The 19788-nt window shown below is 40.5% G+C and overlaps 1 protein-coding gene across 1 annotated transcript in view; it reads left to right on the top strand.

Annotated features, from left to right (window-relative positions):
• ALPK1 (alpha kinase 1) overlaps positions 1-19788 on the top strand; it is a 68935-nt gene that overhangs the window by 12576 nt on the left and 36571 nt on the right. Inside the window, exon 2 of the mRNA XM_070757874.1 lies at positions 15071-15251. Coding sequence (XP_070613975.1) covers positions 15137-15251 — 115 coding nt within the window. The 5' untranslated portion in view covers positions 15071-15136. The remainder of the gene's footprint in view (positions 1-15070; positions 15252-19788) is intronic.

Here is a 19788-nt window from a genome sequence, read left to right as displayed (position 1 = left end):
TTTCTCTCTCTCCCCCTCTCTCTATTTCTCCCTTTCTCTCTCTCCCTTTCTATCTCTCCTCTTCATTTCTCTCTCCCTCTCTATTTCTCCCTCTTTCTCTCTCTTATTATATCGATCGGTAAAATCTCGTGTGCTGCTGCGGGCCGGTTAAAAGACCTCAGCGGGCCGCATCTGGCCCGCGGGCCGTAGTTTGGGGGGCGCTGCTCAACACAATAGATAAAAGGTTGCCCTCTATAAATAGCAATAGTAATTAGATTTATATACAGCTTCATAGCATTTTAAGTGGTTTACAGAGTCAGCATATTTCCCCCAACAATCTGGGTCCTCATTTTACCCACCTCAGAAGGATGGAAAGCTGAGTTAACCTTGAGCCTGGAGGGATTTGAACTGTCAAATTGCAGGTAGCCAGCAGTCAGAAGAAGTAGCCTGCAGTACTGCCCTCTGACCACTGCGCCACTGTGGCTCCTAAATGCCAGCACTGTGTATAGAAATAAGGTACAATGTCATCTGTGGTAGAAAACCATCATTTTGAATTCAAAAGGTGCTTTTATTATGATTTTAAAATGTACTGCACTTTGACAGCCATTATTCAAATTTTACAAATGACGTACATTCAACATGAAATTGCCACTTACAATTATATCCCAAGTGGAATCAATAATTGAATTGATATATGGCAAATCAGTGTACTGATGTTTGAAGAAAATCAATCTGTTGGAGGTAGACAGAGCTGTGGTTATTTATGGTCCATCTCGTAATATAGATATATAGACAGACTAAAATTCAACCCTGATAAGACGGAGTGGCTGTGGGTTTTGCCTCCCAAGGACAATTCCATCTGTCCGTCCATCACCCTGGGGGGGGGAATTATTGACCCCCTCGGAGAGGGTCCGCAACTTGGGCGTCCTCCTTGATCCACAGCTCACATTAGAGAAACATCTTTCAACTGTGGCGAGGGGGGCGTTTGCCCAGATTCGCCTGGTGCACCAGTTGCGGCCCTATTTGGACCGGGACTCACTGCTCACTGTCACTCATGCCCTCATCACCTCGAGGTTCAACTACTGTAACGCTCTCTACATGGCGCTACCTTTGAAGAGTGTTCGGAAACTTCAGAGCGTGCAGAATGCAGCTGCGAGAGCAATCATGGGCTTTCCCAAATATGCCCATGTTACTCCAACACTCCGCAGTCTGCATTGGTTGCCGATCAGTTTCCAGTCACAATTCAAAGTGTTGGTCATCACCTATAAAGCCCTTCATGGCATCGGACCAGGGTATCTATGAGACCGCCTTCTGCCGCATGAATCCCAGCGACCGGTTAGGTGCCACAGAGTTGGTCTTCTCCAGGTCCCGTCGACTAAATAATGTCGTCTGGCGGGACCCAGGGGAAGAGCCTTCTCTGTGGCGGCTCCGACCCTCTGGAATCAGCTCCCTCCAGAGATTAGAACTGCCCCCACCCTCCTTGCCTTTTGTAAACTCCTTAAAACCCACCTCTGTCGTCAAGCGTGGGGGAACTGAGACATCTCCCCATGCCTATGTAGTTTTTGTGCATGATAGGACTGTATGTATGTTTTTATATATTGGGGTTCCTTGTTTTTTAGACTTTTTAAATGTACCATTGTTATTTTAGATTCTAACTATTAGATTTGTCATTGTGAGCCACCCCAAGTCTACAGAGAGGTAAGGCATACAAATCTAATAAATAATAATAATAATAATAATAATAATAATAATAATAATAATAATAATAAAATAATAATAATAATAATAATAATAATAATAATAATAATATTAGACATAGTACATAGACAGTAACTTCGCTGCAGAAAGGAAAGAGCACACACACACAAATCTCAAAATCACCATGGCATTATCTGACTATGACAAAGAGAACAGAAATAAGGAAAGAAATATATTTGTGGTTTCTTCTGTCATAAAAAATGCTAATAAAAATGAAACCACAAGCAATAAACCTTACTTTAAGATTCAGAGGTATATTTCATGAGCAATTTGGAATATGAATAGCCATTATAACATTCACCTGCCTTTTCCGGCCCTGTTTCCTCCCAGAGGATTCCTAGAGAGGCCCCACGAAGGCTTCTCCCCGCCTTTTCCGGTCCTGTTTTCTCCCAGGAGATTCCTAGAGAGGCCCCACGGAGGCTTCTTAGGTAGAGGTACCACTGTATATGTATCCTTGTTCATTGCAGTGTGAGGCTACCAATGAGTTTGAGTCTCATCGTCTGCTAACTGATGGTAAGCTTATTCCCTATCTGTCCTACATAGTCACAGGGTCAATCCATGCAGGAGATCGAGTAGATTACATTAGAAATATCTCCCACCTCCGAGCGATCTTTACAATTTACTTTATATGAAACTCTTTGTCACATTCTACAGGCTGAAAGTGTTGCATATTATACATGGGTCTAACTAGTACTCCAAATTTTGTCTATGCATGGCAAGATATGTTACACTTTGTTTTATTTCTCCTATTTATTGTAGAAATTTAAAGTGGTGTTACTTCTGGATAAATGCTGTAATTATATCTTTGTATATCTCTGTTTTCTTTTTTTAATGCAGGGAGTCAATATTTTAAAAGGCCTGTAAGGTTTTGAAACGTATTAGTGTCACTTATAAAAGTGCATTATATAAACATTTAGTCTCATAAATTTAGGTTTAAATTATATTAGAAACATAGAAACATAGAAGACTGATGGCAGAAAAAGACATCATGGTCCATCTAGTCTGCCCTTATACTATTTCCTGTATTTTATCTTACAATGGATATATGTTTATCCCAGGCATGTTTAAATTCAGTTACTGTGGATTTACCAACCACGTCTGCTGGAAGTTTGTTCCAAGGATCTACTACTCTTTCAGTAAAATAATATTTTCTCATGTTGCTTTTGATCTTTCCCACAACTAACTTCAGATTGTGTCCCCTTGTTCTTATGTTCACTTTCCTATTAAAAACACTTCCCTCCTGAACCTTATTTAACCCTTTAACATATTTAAATGTTTTGATCATGTCCCCCCTTTTCCTTCTGTCCTCCAGACTATACAGATTGAGTTCATTAAGTCTTTCCTGATACGTTTTATGCTTAAGACCTTCCACCATTCTTGTAGCCCGTCTTTGGACCCGTTCAATTTTGTCAATATCTTTTTTTAGGTGAGGTCTCCAGAACTGAACACAGCATTCCAAATGTGGTTTCACCAGCGCTCTATATAAGGGGATGACAATCTCCCTCTTCCTGCTTGTTATACCTCTAGCTATGCAGCCAAGCATCCTACTTGCTTTTCCTACCGCCCGACCACACTGCTCACCCATTTTGAGACTGTCAGAAATCACTACCCCCAAATATTATTTATCAAATACGAAAGCATAATCAACACTTTAACTTCTTTATGTTTGAATCTCAAACACGATAAACATTTTGAAATCATTAAGCCAAATATTATCTTAAAGAATGCTTTCACAACTCATGATCATATTCAAGTAGACATGAATCAAGAGTCTTTTGTCTCATAAAAAAATTCTCCAGATTTGTTTTGCAGAAATGGCAATGTTTGTTTCTTGCCACTTTAAAACTAAGGCCCCATCAATTTTAGACATATAGTGGTCCCTCGATTTTCGCGGTTTCGAACTTCGCGAAACGGCTATACCACGGTTTTTCCAAAATATTAATTAAAAAGTACTTTGCGGTTTTTTTCCCCTATACCAGTTTTTCCTGCCCGATGACATCATACGTCATCGCCAAACTTTCGTCCGCCTTTAATAAATATTTTTTTTAATAAACTTTAATAAATAAACATGGTGAGTAATAATCTAACTGGTTGCTAAGGGAATGAGAAATTGCAGTTTAGGGGTTTAAAGTGTTAAGGGAAGGCTTGTGATACTGTTCATAGCCAAAAATAGTGTATTTACTTCCGCATCTCTACTTCGCGGAAATTCGACTTTCGCGGACGGTCTCGGAACGCATCCCCCGCGAAAATCGAGGGAACACTGTAGATGTAAATATATGACCCTTGCACGGTGCATCTGGAAACCCATTTGAAATACATAAAAGGAAGTAGAACCCTAAAATGCGTAATTGTTTCTATTCCCCCGAGAGACTGTGAAGGTTTTACACATTTGCACATGAAGAAATATTGCACAAACCTCATAAAGCTCTAAAAGAAAGGTTTAAAACAGAGAGTTCCTCTGGTTAATTTCAAAAGCGTGAGCTCACATTACTCTCTCGCATTTCAGCCCAATAGCTTAGGGTTTTAGTGGCTGGTTGGCTGATGAAGAGTTGTGGGTTGTTGTTTTTTTTAATTGCAGTTTTGAAGGGTTTGTTTCTGTAGACCTCTGGGCTGATGATACATATTCATGAATGAGAAAGTCTTTCCCGACCCTGTTAACAACTGACAAAGACTAGGTTGATTTCATACAGCAAGTGGATGGGAGTTGTGGGTGACAACAGTTGAATGACAAGATTAGCTGGGAAGGGGGGGGGATTCCTTGCATCACTTGGCCTGCCCTTCCAAATGATTTTGCCAATTGTTGTCGGGGACAAGGCTGTCATTCAGTGATGACTTCTTCTGACCATATTCAGATAATGTCAATTTCCTTAACTTCTGTTTTATTGGACGCCACCAAGCAAGATCAGAACAAAAAAGAATTAGTTTCAGTTGTTCACGGATTGGAGTTTGGTCACTTCAAAGGTACCTTTGATCTAGAAATATGTAGTATACCAAATTCATTATGTCTTTTTAATGGGGCTTCTTAAATTTATGGCTCTTAACGCTGATCCTCTCTTCAACGTGTAGTATGGTTTTCGAGATGGCCGTATTTAGAGAGGAACAGTCCCAAACTTGTACTTTTAAGGACATTGGTGATGGAAAACAACAGGTGCTTTTGTTCCTAAATGTGACTCCTTTCAGATTCTGCCTTTGGCCACAGGATCTTGCTGCCTGAATGGAGTTGCATACAGAGGATAGTTAGAATGTAGGGCTCATGAATAGAATAATTCATCCCATAAGAGAAGTGGGTAGGTTTTAAATTTGCCACCCAGGCCTAAATATATCCCATGCAAGGCCTAGGAACCCAAGTGGACTTGCTAAATAGCAGATGGATACTTGACCTGGATATGTCAACATATAACAACTGTGTCTGCAAAAAGGGAGATCGTAAGTCTTTCGAGGCAGAGAACTGTGCTTCCAACAAGAAGAAAAAGGCAGACCGAGGAAGTAGGAAGGTCCGATGTAAAAGTGGGGATGGCATATGTTCTGTCGGGCTCTCTGGTAGAATCCTCCCAAAAATTCACAGGTACAAATTTCAGACACACACACGTTTGAAAATTCAAAACAATGTTCTTTATAATGAAAATTCACTTCAACCAAGCCCTCTTTTGGTATAGCAAAGAGCACTTGTCTCCAAACAAACTGGTAATTTCTACAAGTCCCTTATCAGTTCTGTGATACTTAGCTTGCAGCTGTGAGGCAATTCACAGTCCTTCTTTCACAAATGAAACACACTTTGCCCTGGTTTAGTTTCAAAGCGGGGGAAAATCAGCACACAAAGGTCAAAGTCAGTAAAGCAGTCAGGAAACACAACAATCAGATAATCCTCCGCAATGGCCAAACCCACAGGCTGCTCTTTATAGCAGCCTCACTAATTACCACAGCCCCACCCAACCACAGGTGGCCTCATTTTCTTTGATAATAATCTCTCAGTTGTTGCTGCCTATGCATCGCTCTCCGCATGCATGGCTGTATCATTAACTCTTGTTCTGAATCCAAGGAGGAGCTAGATAATTGATCTCCTTCTGAGCTATCTGCCACACTCTCCTCCTCCCTGTCACTCATGTCTTCTTGGTCAGAGGAGCCTTCATCAGCAGATTCCACGGGGGGGGGGGGGCAAAACAGGCCTGCAGCATGTGGATGTCTCCCCCACATCCCAGTCCTTGGGGCAGGAGCTGAGCCAGAGCTAACCACAACAACATATAGGCAGGAGGGTGACATATAGATTATTCTTCGTGTATTTCATATTTTCTTCTTTGTTGTGTTTAAAGATTATGATTTGAAAGAAGCTTTTGAAGTGCCTCTAAAATGACTAAACTCTAGATTTAGAGGGTGGTTCCTTGAGGCAACACCTTCTGCATCCCGCAAGGAGATCAAAATAACAATCACAGCACTGCATTGAAACCCTGTCTCTTTGGCAAATGCTTGCATCGCAAATACCCAAAAGGGAATTAAACCACAGGGAGGGTGGAGACGCTGTTTCCTCCCAGGAGATTCCTAGAGAGGCCCCATGGAAGCTTCTCCCTGCCTTTTCTGGCCCTACTTCCTCCCAGGAGATTCCTAGAGAGACTTCTTCCTGCCTTTTCCAATTACAGTTTCGGAGGCTCGGGTTTGTAAGTGGAGTCTACGGAGAGGGGCAGCATACAAATGTAATAAATAAATAAATAAACAAACAAACAAACAAACAGGTTCTTGAGAAGAGGCAAAAAAATCTTGAACACCCGGTTCTTATCTAGAAAAGTTTGTAAGTAGAGGCGTTCTTACGTAGAGGTACCACTGTATGTGTAGTTGAACATACAGTAGTACCTCGTGATATGAACCCTTTGTCTTACGAATCTTTCGAGATACGAACCCGGGGTTCGGGATTTTTGTGCCTCTTCATACGAACTTTTTTCGCCTTATGAACCCGCCGCCGTGAACGCTGAACCCGGAAGTTGGGCAAAAGTTCAGGTTTGGCGTTCGGGTTCAGCCGATAAGCGCCGCCGCCCGGCTGTCACCTTTTGAGACAGCCGGGGGGGCTTCAGGACTCCAGGAAGGATGTCTTCATGACGTCAAAGCTCCACCCATGGAATTCCCTATTGGGATTCCCCACCTCCATTTGAGCCGCCCAACCGGCTGACAACTCCGCGGCTCTTCTGCAAAGGTGACAGCTGGGCGGCAGCGCTTCTCGGCAGCCTCCCAAACCTGAACACTGAACCTGAACCTCCGGGTTCGGCGTTCAAGAGAACGCCGAGAAGCCACCGGGCTGTTTCAAAAGGTGACAGCCGGACAGCGCTGCTTCTCAGCGGCCTCCCGAACCTGAACTTTTGCCGAACTTTTCAGGTTCGGCATTCGGGAGAACGCTGAGAAGCGCCCGGCTGTTTCAAAAGGTGACAGCCAGGCAGCAGCGCCCAGCGGAGCACCGTTTTTGCAATTTTTTTTCCTTCCACGCATTAATCCATTTTACATTGTTTCCTATGGGAAACATTGTTTCGTCTTACGAACTTTTCGCCTTACGAACCTCCTCCTGGAACCAATTAAGTTCATAAGATGAGGTATCGCTGTACTTGTGTGTATATAATAATAAAGTTTTACATCCAAGCTATATGGGTTATTTTTTGGCCCGAAGATAAATGGTGATAGATAGAGCCATGATATAGTAATTCCCTCTCATATGAAAAATGTTCTAAAATTGACCACTTGCTTGTTTTGGGTCTGGATGCATATACAGATATCAGATGACTTAATAAAACTGAACATGAATAAATGATTACTTATCTTCCACTATAGACGACTTAATAAATAATAATTGTGGATAAGTAGGAGGAAAGATCATATTTTAATGCTAGAATCATAATTTTGACTGGTAGTACATATATTGTTGGCTGTTGAATGTTATGCCAGAGACCATGTACCAGAATGTTTTGTGAGACCACCACAAAAAATTTGGTGGATCAAGGAACCAACTTTAACTTACTATAACTGGAGCAAAATTCAAATTAAATTATTCAAGTGCATTTATCTGTCTGACTATCTCCGCCTTCTGTCCTTTTGAAAAAGGCCTTTTAGTGGCAAATTTTGCAGGGATTTCAAGAGGCCACCCACCAAGTTTTTGATTGACCATGTAGCTTTGGGACCATAGGATGGACACCTCTGTCAAATCAGTTTCCACAACAGCTGGATCCAATTTCTGGAAACATGCTAGATGCATATAGGAATGCAGGAAATCTGAAAAATTTAGAACAATTGGAGAATCAATGTATTTGCTGTGTTTTGAACTACCAAGCTAAATTCTGTATCTTTCCACATTTTTATAAATTTACAGTTATCTGGGGAGATTTGTTTTAGAAAGGGACCTTAGTCCTGAGCTAACATCTAATAAAACATATTCATCTCCCCATTCCAAGCTTATCTATATTATTTCTGCAAATGATTTCTACAGACTATTGTTGATCTCCTTTCTAAACACAAGCATTTCTGCTGCGGCTTTTGCTGAGGAAAGGGGGTGGGACCCTCCCCTCTTGGTCCCCCTCCCCTCTTGGTCCCCCTCCCCTTTCCCTCATTTTGCCTGTTAATTGGCCGAGACCACCAGAATTTGGGGGACACAGATGTCACTGATAGTTTGCCTAGAGAGCGCATTCATGCCCATCTGTTGCAGTCTCGAAGGCTGTTCATATAGTCACAAGGCCTTCATTTAATTCTTGTCAGAAAGTAATGTAAATCCCGTTTACCTCAGAGGTCGCAGCCAAGATTTATGCCAATGAGCCCCCTGCAATTTACACACACACACACACACAAACATACAATGATGGTTGTATAGGAGAAGAGAAAGCCTTTCATGTAGCTGCATATTAACAAGTACGCTTGTCTTCGAAGAGGCTTTTCTTAGCCAGGGTTTTCCTTATTTTAATACTGCTGGGGTCATTTGGTGTACTGAGCAATGCACCAGGAAGGAAGGAGTCCCAAATTAGATGGAAATAGGAATATGAGCAAATTGGCTGGTTCATCACACATCAGATCATTGTGTTACACTGATTCCGTGCTGTGTGGAATATTATGTCTGTTGCGAGAGTGGAAAGTAAAAAAAATTTCCTAGAGGAAAAGAAGAGAGGAGGATAGTAGATATTTTATTTATTTATTTATTTATTTATTTTATTTTGTCCAATACACAATGAGGGTTTTAGTGGGTATATATATATATACACACATAGTAAAACACATGATGAAGGTTATAGAGGAGATACTCATAGTAAAATATATCTATGAAAGAATAGAAAAGAAGATATAGTAATAGAACATATCAATGAAAGAATAGAAGAAGAGATATAGGAATAGAAGAAAGGAATAGGAGATATAGGAGAGCAATAGGACAGGGGATGGAAGGCACTCTAGTGCACTTGTACTCGCCCCTTACTGACCTCTTAGGAATCTGGATAGGTCAACCGTAGATAATCTAAGGGTAAAGTGTTGGGGGTTTGGGGATGACACTATGGAGTCCAGTAATGAGTTCCATGCTTTGACAACTCGGTTACTGAAATCATATTTTTTACAGTCAAGTTTGGAGCGGTTAATATTAAGTTTAAATCTGTTGTGTGCTCTTGTGTTGTTGTGGTTGAAGGTGAAGTAGTCACCGACAGGCAGGACGTTGCAGCATATGATCTTGTGAGCAATACTTAGATCTTGTTTAAGGCGTCTTAGTTCTAAACTTTCTAGGGCCAGGATTGAAAGTCTAGTCTCGTAGGATATTCTATTTCGAGTGGAGGAGTGAAGGGCTCTTCTGGTGTAGTATCTTTGGACATTTTCAAGGGTGTTAATGTCTGAGATGTGATATGGGTTCCAAACAGATGAGCTGTATTCGAGGATGGGTCTGGCAAAAGTTTTGTAAGCTCTGGTAAGTAGTGTGAGATTGCCAGAGCAGAAGCTACGTAGGATTAGGTTTACAACTCTTGAAGCCTTCTTGGCTATATTGTTGCAGTGGTCTTTGGCACTTAAGTCTTTTGTTATTAGTATACCAAGGTCTTTAACCGAATGGGGATTATCTGTGATAATTTGATTATTCAGTTCGTATTTGGAGTTCAGATTCTTCTTCCCAATGTGTAGGACAGAGCATTTGCTAGTTGAGATTTGGAGTTGCCATGTGTTAGACCACTCAGAAACAGCGTCAAGGTCTTTTTGGAGAGTAGTTGTGTTATCGGTGGTGTTGAAGAGTTTTACATCGTCGGCGAAGAGGACACAGTTGCTTGTGATGTAATCTTCTACTGTTATAACTGTGAGCTCAAAGAGTGGCTTGGAGTACTGTATTTATTTCACAAAACTCTGCACAGTAAACCAAAGCAAAAATACAAAATGCAATAAATGAGGAAAGGCCAACAATGCTAATTTTTTACTTTGTCTCAATAAAGCTCCCAAAAATAAACAGCTGGTAGCTCCGTTCCCCCTACGTCCTCGACTTTAAACGTAATTTCAAATTACAAGTGAAGAAAATGCAAATAAAATTCAGTTTTCCTGATTTGAAAATAGGGAGAAGGCTCATTATCGTGAAAATAAAAAAAATTAAATCTGACCTTTGGAAAGGCCATGTGTTTGGGACTCAGTACTTCTCCCCTTGGCAGAACCACAGGATTTTTTGCTATTCAATTCCAAAGAGAGCAAAGCCCACCCTTTTAAAAGAATAGAGGCAAAATGCACTGTAGCGTAATGACACAGGTTCAAAGTAGCTTTAATAAGCACGCAGTTCAAAGTGCAGTAGCAAAGGGAAGATAATTTGCAGTCAGACTGAACGCTGGATGCCTTAGTTTATAATTCCCTAAAAATGGTTTTTCAACTAAATATCAGAGGAGAGAGAGATGGTTGCAACCCCCACTCCATTATTGTTACAACAAATTGGGCTCTGTATTTGCTACAGCACTGGCTGCCATTCCCTGATGAAAGACTTCCATCTCCTGCAGTTATGTTTACAAGCTTTTATAACATTGTTCCAATCTATTCCACTGCTCTATAACTGAAATAACATTGCTGTTCGTGGAATTGTAAAATTGTCATCTGGGGTCTCCCCATTGCAAGGGAAACTAAAGCATTGGACCAAATCAGTGATCTAAATTGATAGAATGATTATCTTATGGAGATTCTCAATCATCCAACTCATAGTTGTCTCAAAGGTGCTTTTTCAAAAGGCAACTGGACTTACTTAGTTACTTACTTACTTTCTTACTTTCTTACTTTCTTTCCTTCTTTCCTTCTTTCCTTCTTTCCTTCTTTCCTTCTTTCCTTCTTTCCTTCTTTCCTTCTTTCCTTCTTTCCTTCTTTCCTTCTTTCTTTCTTTCTTTCTTTCTTTTGCTTGAAGACATTTTACTTTTCATTCAAGAAGTTCTTGGGTAAGAAGCAAAATATCTGATAGACTGATAGTCTATAGTCTCCTCTGACCAAGAAGACATGAGTGACAGGGGGGAGGAGAGTGTGGCAGACAGCTCAGAAGGAGATCAATTATGTAGCTCCTACTTGGATTCAGAATAAGAGTTAATGATACATCCACGCATGCGGAGAGCGATGCATAGGCAACAACAACTGCGAGAGTATTATCAAAGAAAATGAGGCCACCTGTGGTTGGGTGGGGCTGTGGTCATTAGTGAGGCTGCTATAAATAGCAGCCTGTAGTTTTGGCCATTGTGGAGGATTATCTGATCGTTGTGTTTCGTGACTGCTTTACTGACTTGGACCTTTTGTGTGCTGATTTTTCCCCGCTTTGAAACTAAACCAGAGCAAAGTGTGTTTCACTTTGTGAAAGCAGAAGGACTGTGAATTGCCTCACAGCTGCAAGCTAAGTATCTCAGAACTGATAAAGGACTTGTATAAATTACCAGTTTGTTTGGAGACGAGTGCTCTTTGCTATACCAAAAGAGGGCTTAGTTTAAGTGAATTTTCATTATAAAGAACATTGTTTTGAATTTTCAAACATGTGTGTGTCTGAAATTTATATCTGTGAATTTTTGGGAGGATTGTACTAGAGAACCCGACAGAACACCCCCTAGGCTTACAAAATTTATGCATGGTATGTTTGTATGTATGATTGGTTTCTTAAATTGGGGTTTTTAAACTACTTTTAATATTAGATTTGTTTATATTGTTTTTTATTGTTGTTAGCCGCCCCGAGTCTACAGAGAGGGGCGGCATACAAATCTAATTAATATAAATAAATGAATGAATGAATGAATGAATGAATGAATGAATGAATGAATGAATGAATGAATGAATAATTGTTGAAGAAAAAAATTGGCGCATTACTTTCTGGGCAACCCTCGTACATGAAGCACTAAAGAAACCAGCTTAAAAAGCAGGATAACGAACTATGCTATTTTGGAATGGTTTTACAACAGTGTTACCTTCCACACTGGCCTGCATTATCCTTCAAGATACTCCTGATGGAGACTAGGAGCCAAAGCTCACCGCACGTAAGGAAAGCCTGTGTCTCTCCATGTTTGAATAATTAATTTTCTGATGCTTGAAAGCCAGAGACTTTTTTTAAAAAAACCTTTAGTTCAATGCTTTAAAGAATAAGAAGAGAAGCCTACCTTCCCCAAAGGGAAATAACGGAATTCCTAATGGTAATAATGAGCTTTGTGCTTCGTACAGCTGCCAGATCCCCTAATAATTCAAGCATCACTCGTTCCCCATTTGGCTCTGCAAATGAATCCTAACAACAAAAAAGATGTGTATAATTACAGCCGCATCTATTTCAGGGCCACCACAGATCTCCATTCAAAGAACAAGGAATTTTTGGTGCGGCATTTAAAATAATTAAAATATTTATTTGAAAGTCAAAACACCAGTAGCCATAAATAACAATTGCTTTTTCTCAGTTGACTGTGCTAAGTCCCAATGAAGGCGCCTGCAAGGGGCTTTACTTGTTCCCTGTTGGGACTTAATCCATAAATGCAGCCTCCCCTCAAGTCTTTGTTCCCCATTTATTTGTCTCTGGAATTAAATAGTGTAACCTGAGACCAAAATTAGAGTAATGGGTAATAAAAATAAAGAATAAAGGGGCTCGGGTAATCTAATGGGCTTTTCAGAATGTGAAATTTAATTTCTTAACAATATAAAATGTAGTATTTTTCTGCGTTGACGTACTGCAAGAGAAAATCAGTTTTGCTGCATTGTTTTGCTTGTAGAGAAATCAATTATGGCGCAAGCATTTATGAACTATTTATGATCTACTTTGAAGTTCATAAGCTTTTTAATATAGTCTCAGAAACTTGTACAGAGACTGTTTTAGAAAACTTGGCTGAGTGGGGCGGCAGCTTCATAAACTGTTTAAAAACTTTTAAAATTATATGAACTACCTTGAATTTAGAGATGAAAAATTAACAAATAAAGACAAATTAGAAACTGTATTGAGGGAAACTTCCATCTCAGGAATACTTTGGTTTCTATCAAAATCATATGCTTTTTCATGATATATTCCTTTCCCACTACTCTTAGGTGGAGGTCTTTCCTTGTCTCCCACCATAGTCACCTTGAAGCCAAGCACTATATATGCTTCGTCATATTTCCTTATCTTAGCTTTCGGGAGACTTACATTTGTCTCATTATCTCCGTCTCTCTCCTCCTTTCTTTTCATCCCTGTTAAATATTTTTCCATGGTGTCTCTTAAGGGTTTGTTATCTGCACTTCATGTCTCCTACACTGTGCTGTGTGCTATTGTTCGGTGCAAAAAAAACCCTACTCCCTGCACAGCGAAGGGCTACCAAACTTTTTACTATCACACTGTGGGCGTGGCTTATGCAGGATGCCCTGCATTTTCTTTCAACATCTTTCAGTGCAAATTGGATGCTCTGGGTTGGAGGTCCATTTTCTCATTTCCCCTCCATCCGGGCAGTAGCCCACCCCTGTCCCTGCAGCAAAAAAGCATGTTCTCTGTGGTCACATGCCCGCCCTGGGATTGCTCCACGCTCCTCCAGGGGGGCCCGCCTGCTCCACTATTTTATAAACACTGGCACAGGGCCATGAAGGTGAACCTATAACACATGGTCCATCTAGTCTGCCCTTATACTATTTCCTGTATTTTATCTTACAATGGATATATGTTTATCCCAGGCATATTTAAATTCAGTTACTGTGGATTTACCAACCACGTCTGCTGGAAGTTTGTTCCAAGGATCTACTACTCTTTCAGTGAAATAATATTTTCTCACGTTGTTCAGGAAAGACTTAATGAACTCAATCTGTATAGTCTGGAGGATAGAAGGAAAAGGGGGGACATGATCGAAACATTTAAATATGTTAAAGGGTTAAATAAGGTCCAGGAGGGAAGTGTTTTTAATAGGAAAGTGAACACAAGAACAAGGGGGCACAATCTGAAGTTAGTTGGGGGAAAGATCAAAAGCAACATGAGAAAATATTATTTTACTGAAAGAGTAGTAGATCCTTGGAACAAACTTCCAGCAGACCTGGTTGGTAAATCCACAGTAACTGAATTTAAACATGCCTGGGATAAACATATATCCATCTTAAGATAAAATAGTATAAGGGCAGACTAGATGGACCATGAGGTCTTTTTCTGCCGTCAGTTGTCTATGTTTCTATGTTTTCTTCTACATGGGCCAGCCGTGGCAAACAGAGCCCTCTCTGTGGGCACAGCTGCTGTTCTTCCATGTTCCATCTTTGCACAAAGACCATCTGACTTCTGTGTGCCTGCGCAACAGCCAGTTGCTCTCTTCCATGTTCTGGTGCTCCGGTGCACGCACACACACTCCAGTTTCAGCACTCAATGCCAAAAAGGTTAGCCATCGTACAGTATAGGGTTTCCTGCTTGAACTAGAAGACTCTAAGATCCCTTACAGCTCCATTCTGATTGATTGACTATATGATAGAACTCAATTATTGTATCTGATATTCTGTCTCTTTCCTCTAATTTAAAGCTAGAATGCTTTCTTGCTCTCTCTCTCCCCCCCCCCCCAGTTTAAAGCACTTAAGCCCAAGAAGTTGTATATATGTAAAGTGATTCTCTTATTCACAGGTCAGCTGGCCATTTCACTGTTTGGGTTTTAAAACACTGTGGATTTCAAATTCTTTGTGCTCCCTTTGCAAGGAGATGTTTGTTGTACTTCAGTCTGTCCTGTGGACCCTGGAGTAATTTCATCCCTTCTCTAATAAAGCCCTTGGAGGCTATAATATACGTATCCTATTATCCTACCGTATTTGAGCGTTGCAGATAATTGATGATGTTTTAGTTAATCATCTCCCCCACTACTTCTTTTGTTCACCAGGTATGTCCGCCTGAAAGGGATTCTTTTCATGTAGGATGTGTGTCTTCTCCTAGGTAATTGATCACTCTGCAACCAGAACACCCCCTTCTCTTGAGTCCAGCAGTGCGGGAGTGTGCAACATGAATAATCAAAAAATGGCGAACTGTCTGTTGCAAGAATGCAAACAAATGCTGGATCAGCCCTCACTTATGGTGGAAGACCATCCCAAGGAAAGCAAGAATCAAGTCTTCGGAGGTGAGATTATTATGTTAAGTGTCAGATACAAGAAAACTGACCACCCATGCTTGTATTTATTTATTTATTTATTTATTTTGTCCAATACATAATACACATTGAAGAGAATAGATATGTAATAATATAAGTAAAGAAAAGAATAGAAGAAAAGATATAAAAGTATAGGTGAACATATTTGAAAGGAAGAAAAGATAAATGAGATAAGGAGACAGGGGACGGAAGGCACACCGGTGCACTTATGTACGCCCCTTACTGACCTCTAAGGAACCTGGAGAGGTCAATCGTGGATAGTCTAAGGGAGAAATGTTGGGGGTTAGGGGTTGACACTACTGAGTCCGGTAATGAGTTCCACGCTTCGACAGCTCGGTTGCTGAAGTCATATTTTTTACAGTCAAGTTTGGAGCGGTTAATATTAAGTTTGAATCTGTTGCGTGCTCTTGTGTTGTTGCATGTGTGGTATGGTCACCAATACGCTCAGTTCTCTAGCAGTGAAATTTCTAGAACCAAAACCGGATGTGGGTGTAGGGGCAGGCAGAGTAGAAGGCCACGTTATACCGTTGAATTGCTGTCAGTTTCCATTTAAAGCTTCAGTAAACGTAGGTTGTAAGGAGCAGTTTTCACTTGAGAAAAACTATGTTTCCAAAAATTGGTGGTGCACATACATTTAAATTATTGAAAAAATAATGATGAATTTTCTGAATGCTGCCTATCACTTTTTTCCATTTGCTGAAAATTATTCTCTGTTACAAACATATTTTACAAATTTCCCTATTTGTTTAATTGCTTTTTCATTATGTAGGTAATTGTTGAATATAGAGCAAGATGCTTTTTTAGAACACTAGGGTATTTTTATACTTTGAGCAAAGGCTTAGAAATCCTAATGATATGAAATGTATTTTCTATATTTTTATATACAATTTCTGTTTACATTAGAAAATTATATACAGTGGAACCCCGACATACGAGCTGCTCTACTTACGAGCAACTCGAGATAAGAGCTGGGAGGGGAGAGATATTTTTGTTCTACTTACAAGCCCAAATTCGGGATACAAGCGCCAAGGAGCTGTCTCCTGAAGCCAAACGCTAACTTCCGCGTTCAGCTTCAGGAGACAGCTGCGAAGCGGCGTGCGTGTTTTAAAAGGTTGCAGCCGGCCTGGGGGGCTCGGGGGGGCTTGCAGCCGGCCTGGGGGGCTTGCCAGCACCCCCCCGAGCCCCCCAGGCCGGCTGCAACCTTTTAAAACACGCGCGCGGCTTCGCAGCTGTCTCCTGAAGCTGAACGCGGAAGTTAGCTCTTTTTCTTTCTCTCTTTTACCTTCCCTTCCTCTATTTCTTCTTTTCTTTCTCCTTCCCACCTTCTTCCCTCCCTCCCTTCACTCATTCCTCTCTTACTCTCCCCTTTCATAAGTTTCCTTGCTTCCTTCCTCTGTTCCTGTCCCTTCCCTCTTTCCTTCCTTCCTTCCCACGCTCCGTCCATTCATTTATCCCATTCCTCTCTTGATCGCTTAAAGCCGGTCCCTGGTGCAAAAAGGGTTGGGGACCTCTGTCCTACAGGATTGGGTGGCAGAGAAGTTGAACATATGTAAATTTAAAAGTTTAAGAAAGTTTACAAGTTAAGTGAAAGAAACTTCATTATTCATTTATATGTACATGTACATTTCTTCATTAAAAACTTGTCTTTCTGCATAATTTAGACTAACTTTGTGAGTTTTTTGAGGGCTGGAACCAATTAAAATTATTTACATTAATTCCTATGGGGAAAAGTCGTTCGAGATAAGAGCTGCTCGACTTAAGAGCCCAGGTCCGGAACGAATTAAACTCGTATCTCGAGGTACCACTGTAATGGGCTATATGACAAAGCAAGACCTTCCTTAGGAGAAGTCATGGTATAATAAGTTTATCGATCATAAAAATGCAACAAAATTCTATTGTTCTTCACTTTCTAAAGAAAGCTAGCATTTTTAGTCTTTTGGAATAGATTATTCCAGATAGCTATCCCAATATATACATAGAAACATTAAATCATTTTACACTGCAAATTTATGCACTTGATCAAATGTATATCTATTTGAACTCAATGAACCTAAGGCAGAGAAAGTTGCAAATTATTTATTTATTTATTTATTTATTTATTTATTTATTTATTTATTTATTTATTTATTTATTTATTTATTTATTTATTTATTTATTTATTTATTTATTTATTTATTTATTTATTTATTTATTTATTTATTTATTTATTTATTTATTTATTTATTTATTTATTAGATTTGTATGCCGCCCCTCTCCGTAGACTCGGGGTGGCTAACAACAGTAAAAAGACAATATGAAAAAATCTAATATTAAAAGTAATGTAAAAACCCCAATTTAAGAAACCAATCATACATACAGACATACCATGAATAAATTTTATAAGCCTAGGGGGAAGGGAATATCTCAATTCCCCCATGCCTGATGACAGAGGTGGGTTTTAAGGAGCTTATGAAAGGCAAGGAGGGTGGGGGCAACTCTGATATCTGGGGGGAGTTGGTTCCAGAGGGTCGGGGACGCCATAGAGAAGGCTCTTCCCCTGGGTCCTGCCAAACGACATTGTTTAGTCGACGGGACCCGGAGAAGGCCAACTCTCATACTTGCAAGGTTTTCCAAACTCCATGTATAATTTCAAATGACTAACAATGCATTGGATTATAAAGTAATCACCTAAGTTTTCTACCATATTCACTGCCATCATACCCTTTAGAAGAATAACTTTGTTCAAATCATTTCATATCAAATAATTATACTTCTTTGCTTATTCATTAAAAGTCTTAAACAATCACTATCTGTACCATAGCTTTTCTGTTTTGTAACAATCTTTTATGACACACGGGTCAGAGGTTTCTCTCCACCTAGATTTAGGCATCAGTAATACTTGCTATTTTGTAATAACTCATCCAAGATAATTTAATTTACACTTGATACATTATTTTAATATGATTGCTCCTACGTGCAGGTAGTTCCTCCTTTTGTAACCACAAGTGGGACCAGAATTTCCCTTGCTAAGCACGGCAGTTATTGTGCAATTTACAATCTTTTTTTTTTTTACCATGATTGTTAAGTAAACTTGTTAAATGAATCATGCGGTTGTTAAAGAAATTGTTAAGCAAATCTAGTTTCTCCCGTTGACTTTACTTATTGCAAGCCAGCTAGAAAGGTTGCAAATGGCAATCAAAAAACCCCAGGGTGTCAGTACCATCATAACCACCTAAATCTTTTTAATCATATGACCATAGGGATGCTTCACCAATAGCAAGTGCAAGGACTAGCTGCAAGCCACTTTTTTCAATACCATTGTAACTTTGAACAGTGGCTAAATGTAAGTTGAGGACTACCTGTATCCAGTGGTGGGCAGCACCCGGTAAGTCCAGGTGCATGGCTCCGGCAGGTCGGCTGCGCCCAGGTGCGCGGCTCCGATAGGTCGGCTGCGCCCAGGTGCATGGCTCTGGTAGTCTTCTGCACATGCAAAGAGGGTCATATCCAGGTGTTTTGTGCACTTCTATTGTGATGCAAACCAGTAGGAAAGGTAAGTAGAACCCATCCCTGATCTGTATCTAATATATTTTGCTTTGCTGACAATAGAAGTGCTGTGGACTGCATTCTGTGGGAGGGTTGATAGCCTCTTGAACTACATTTTGCAAATTACTGATGTATAGTTTTATTATACAATACAGTGGTACCTCTATTTACGAACTTATTTCATTCTGTGACCAGGTTCTTAAGTAGAAAAGTTTGTAAGAAGAAGCCATTTTTCCCATAGGAATCAATGTAAAAGCAAATAATGTGTGCGATTGGGGAAACCACAGGGAGGGTGGAGGCTCTGTTTCCTCCCAGGAGATTCCTAGAGTGGCCCCACGGATGCTTCTCCCCACCTTTTCCAGCCCTGTTTCCTCCCAGGAGATTCCTAGAGAGGACCCACAGAGGCTTCTCCCCGCCTTTTCTGGTCCTGTTTCCTCCCAGGAGATTCCTTGAGAGGCCTCACGGAGGCTTCTCCCCGCCTTTTGTAGTCCTGTTTCCTCTCAGAAGATTCCTAGAGAGGCCTCATGGAGGCTTCTCCCCACCTTTTGTGGTCTTGTTTCCTCTCAGAAGATTCCTAGAGAGGCCCCACAGAGGCTTCTCCCTGCCTTTTCCAGTTTCGGAGACTCGGGTTTGTAAGTGGAAGATGTTCCTTGAGAAGAGGCAAAAAAATCTTGAACACCCGGTTCTTATCTAGAAAAGTTCGTAAGTAGAGGCGTTCTTAGGTAGAGGTACCACTGAATTGTGCACATTCATTTAAGAATATAGTTTAACAGGCCGTAAATATTTTTATGCCGTAAGGGGTAATTTTGCTTCCTTGTCACTATTTCCTCTCTGCTGTACTACTTCTCTTCAGATGGGCTGGGCAGCTTCTACTCAGGTGGTTTCCTCTTTGCTTCTCCCTCTGTGAAAGGCTGCAGATCTTGGTGTACAATCGCTTTAGTTCCAGATCTGCTGCATCAATGCCTTTATAATCACCTCATTAGAC

Source organism: Erythrolamprus reginae, chromosome 7, assembly GCF_031021105.1.
Source record: "Erythrolamprus reginae isolate rEryReg1 chromosome 7, rEryReg1.hap1, whole genome shotgun sequence".
Classification (NCBI taxonomy): domain Eukaryota; kingdom Metazoa; phylum Chordata; class Lepidosauria; order Squamata; family Dipsadidae; genus Erythrolamprus; species Erythrolamprus reginae.
Note: the sequence above shows the minus strand (reverse complement) of the source record. Positions and strands in the feature narration are given on the sequence as shown.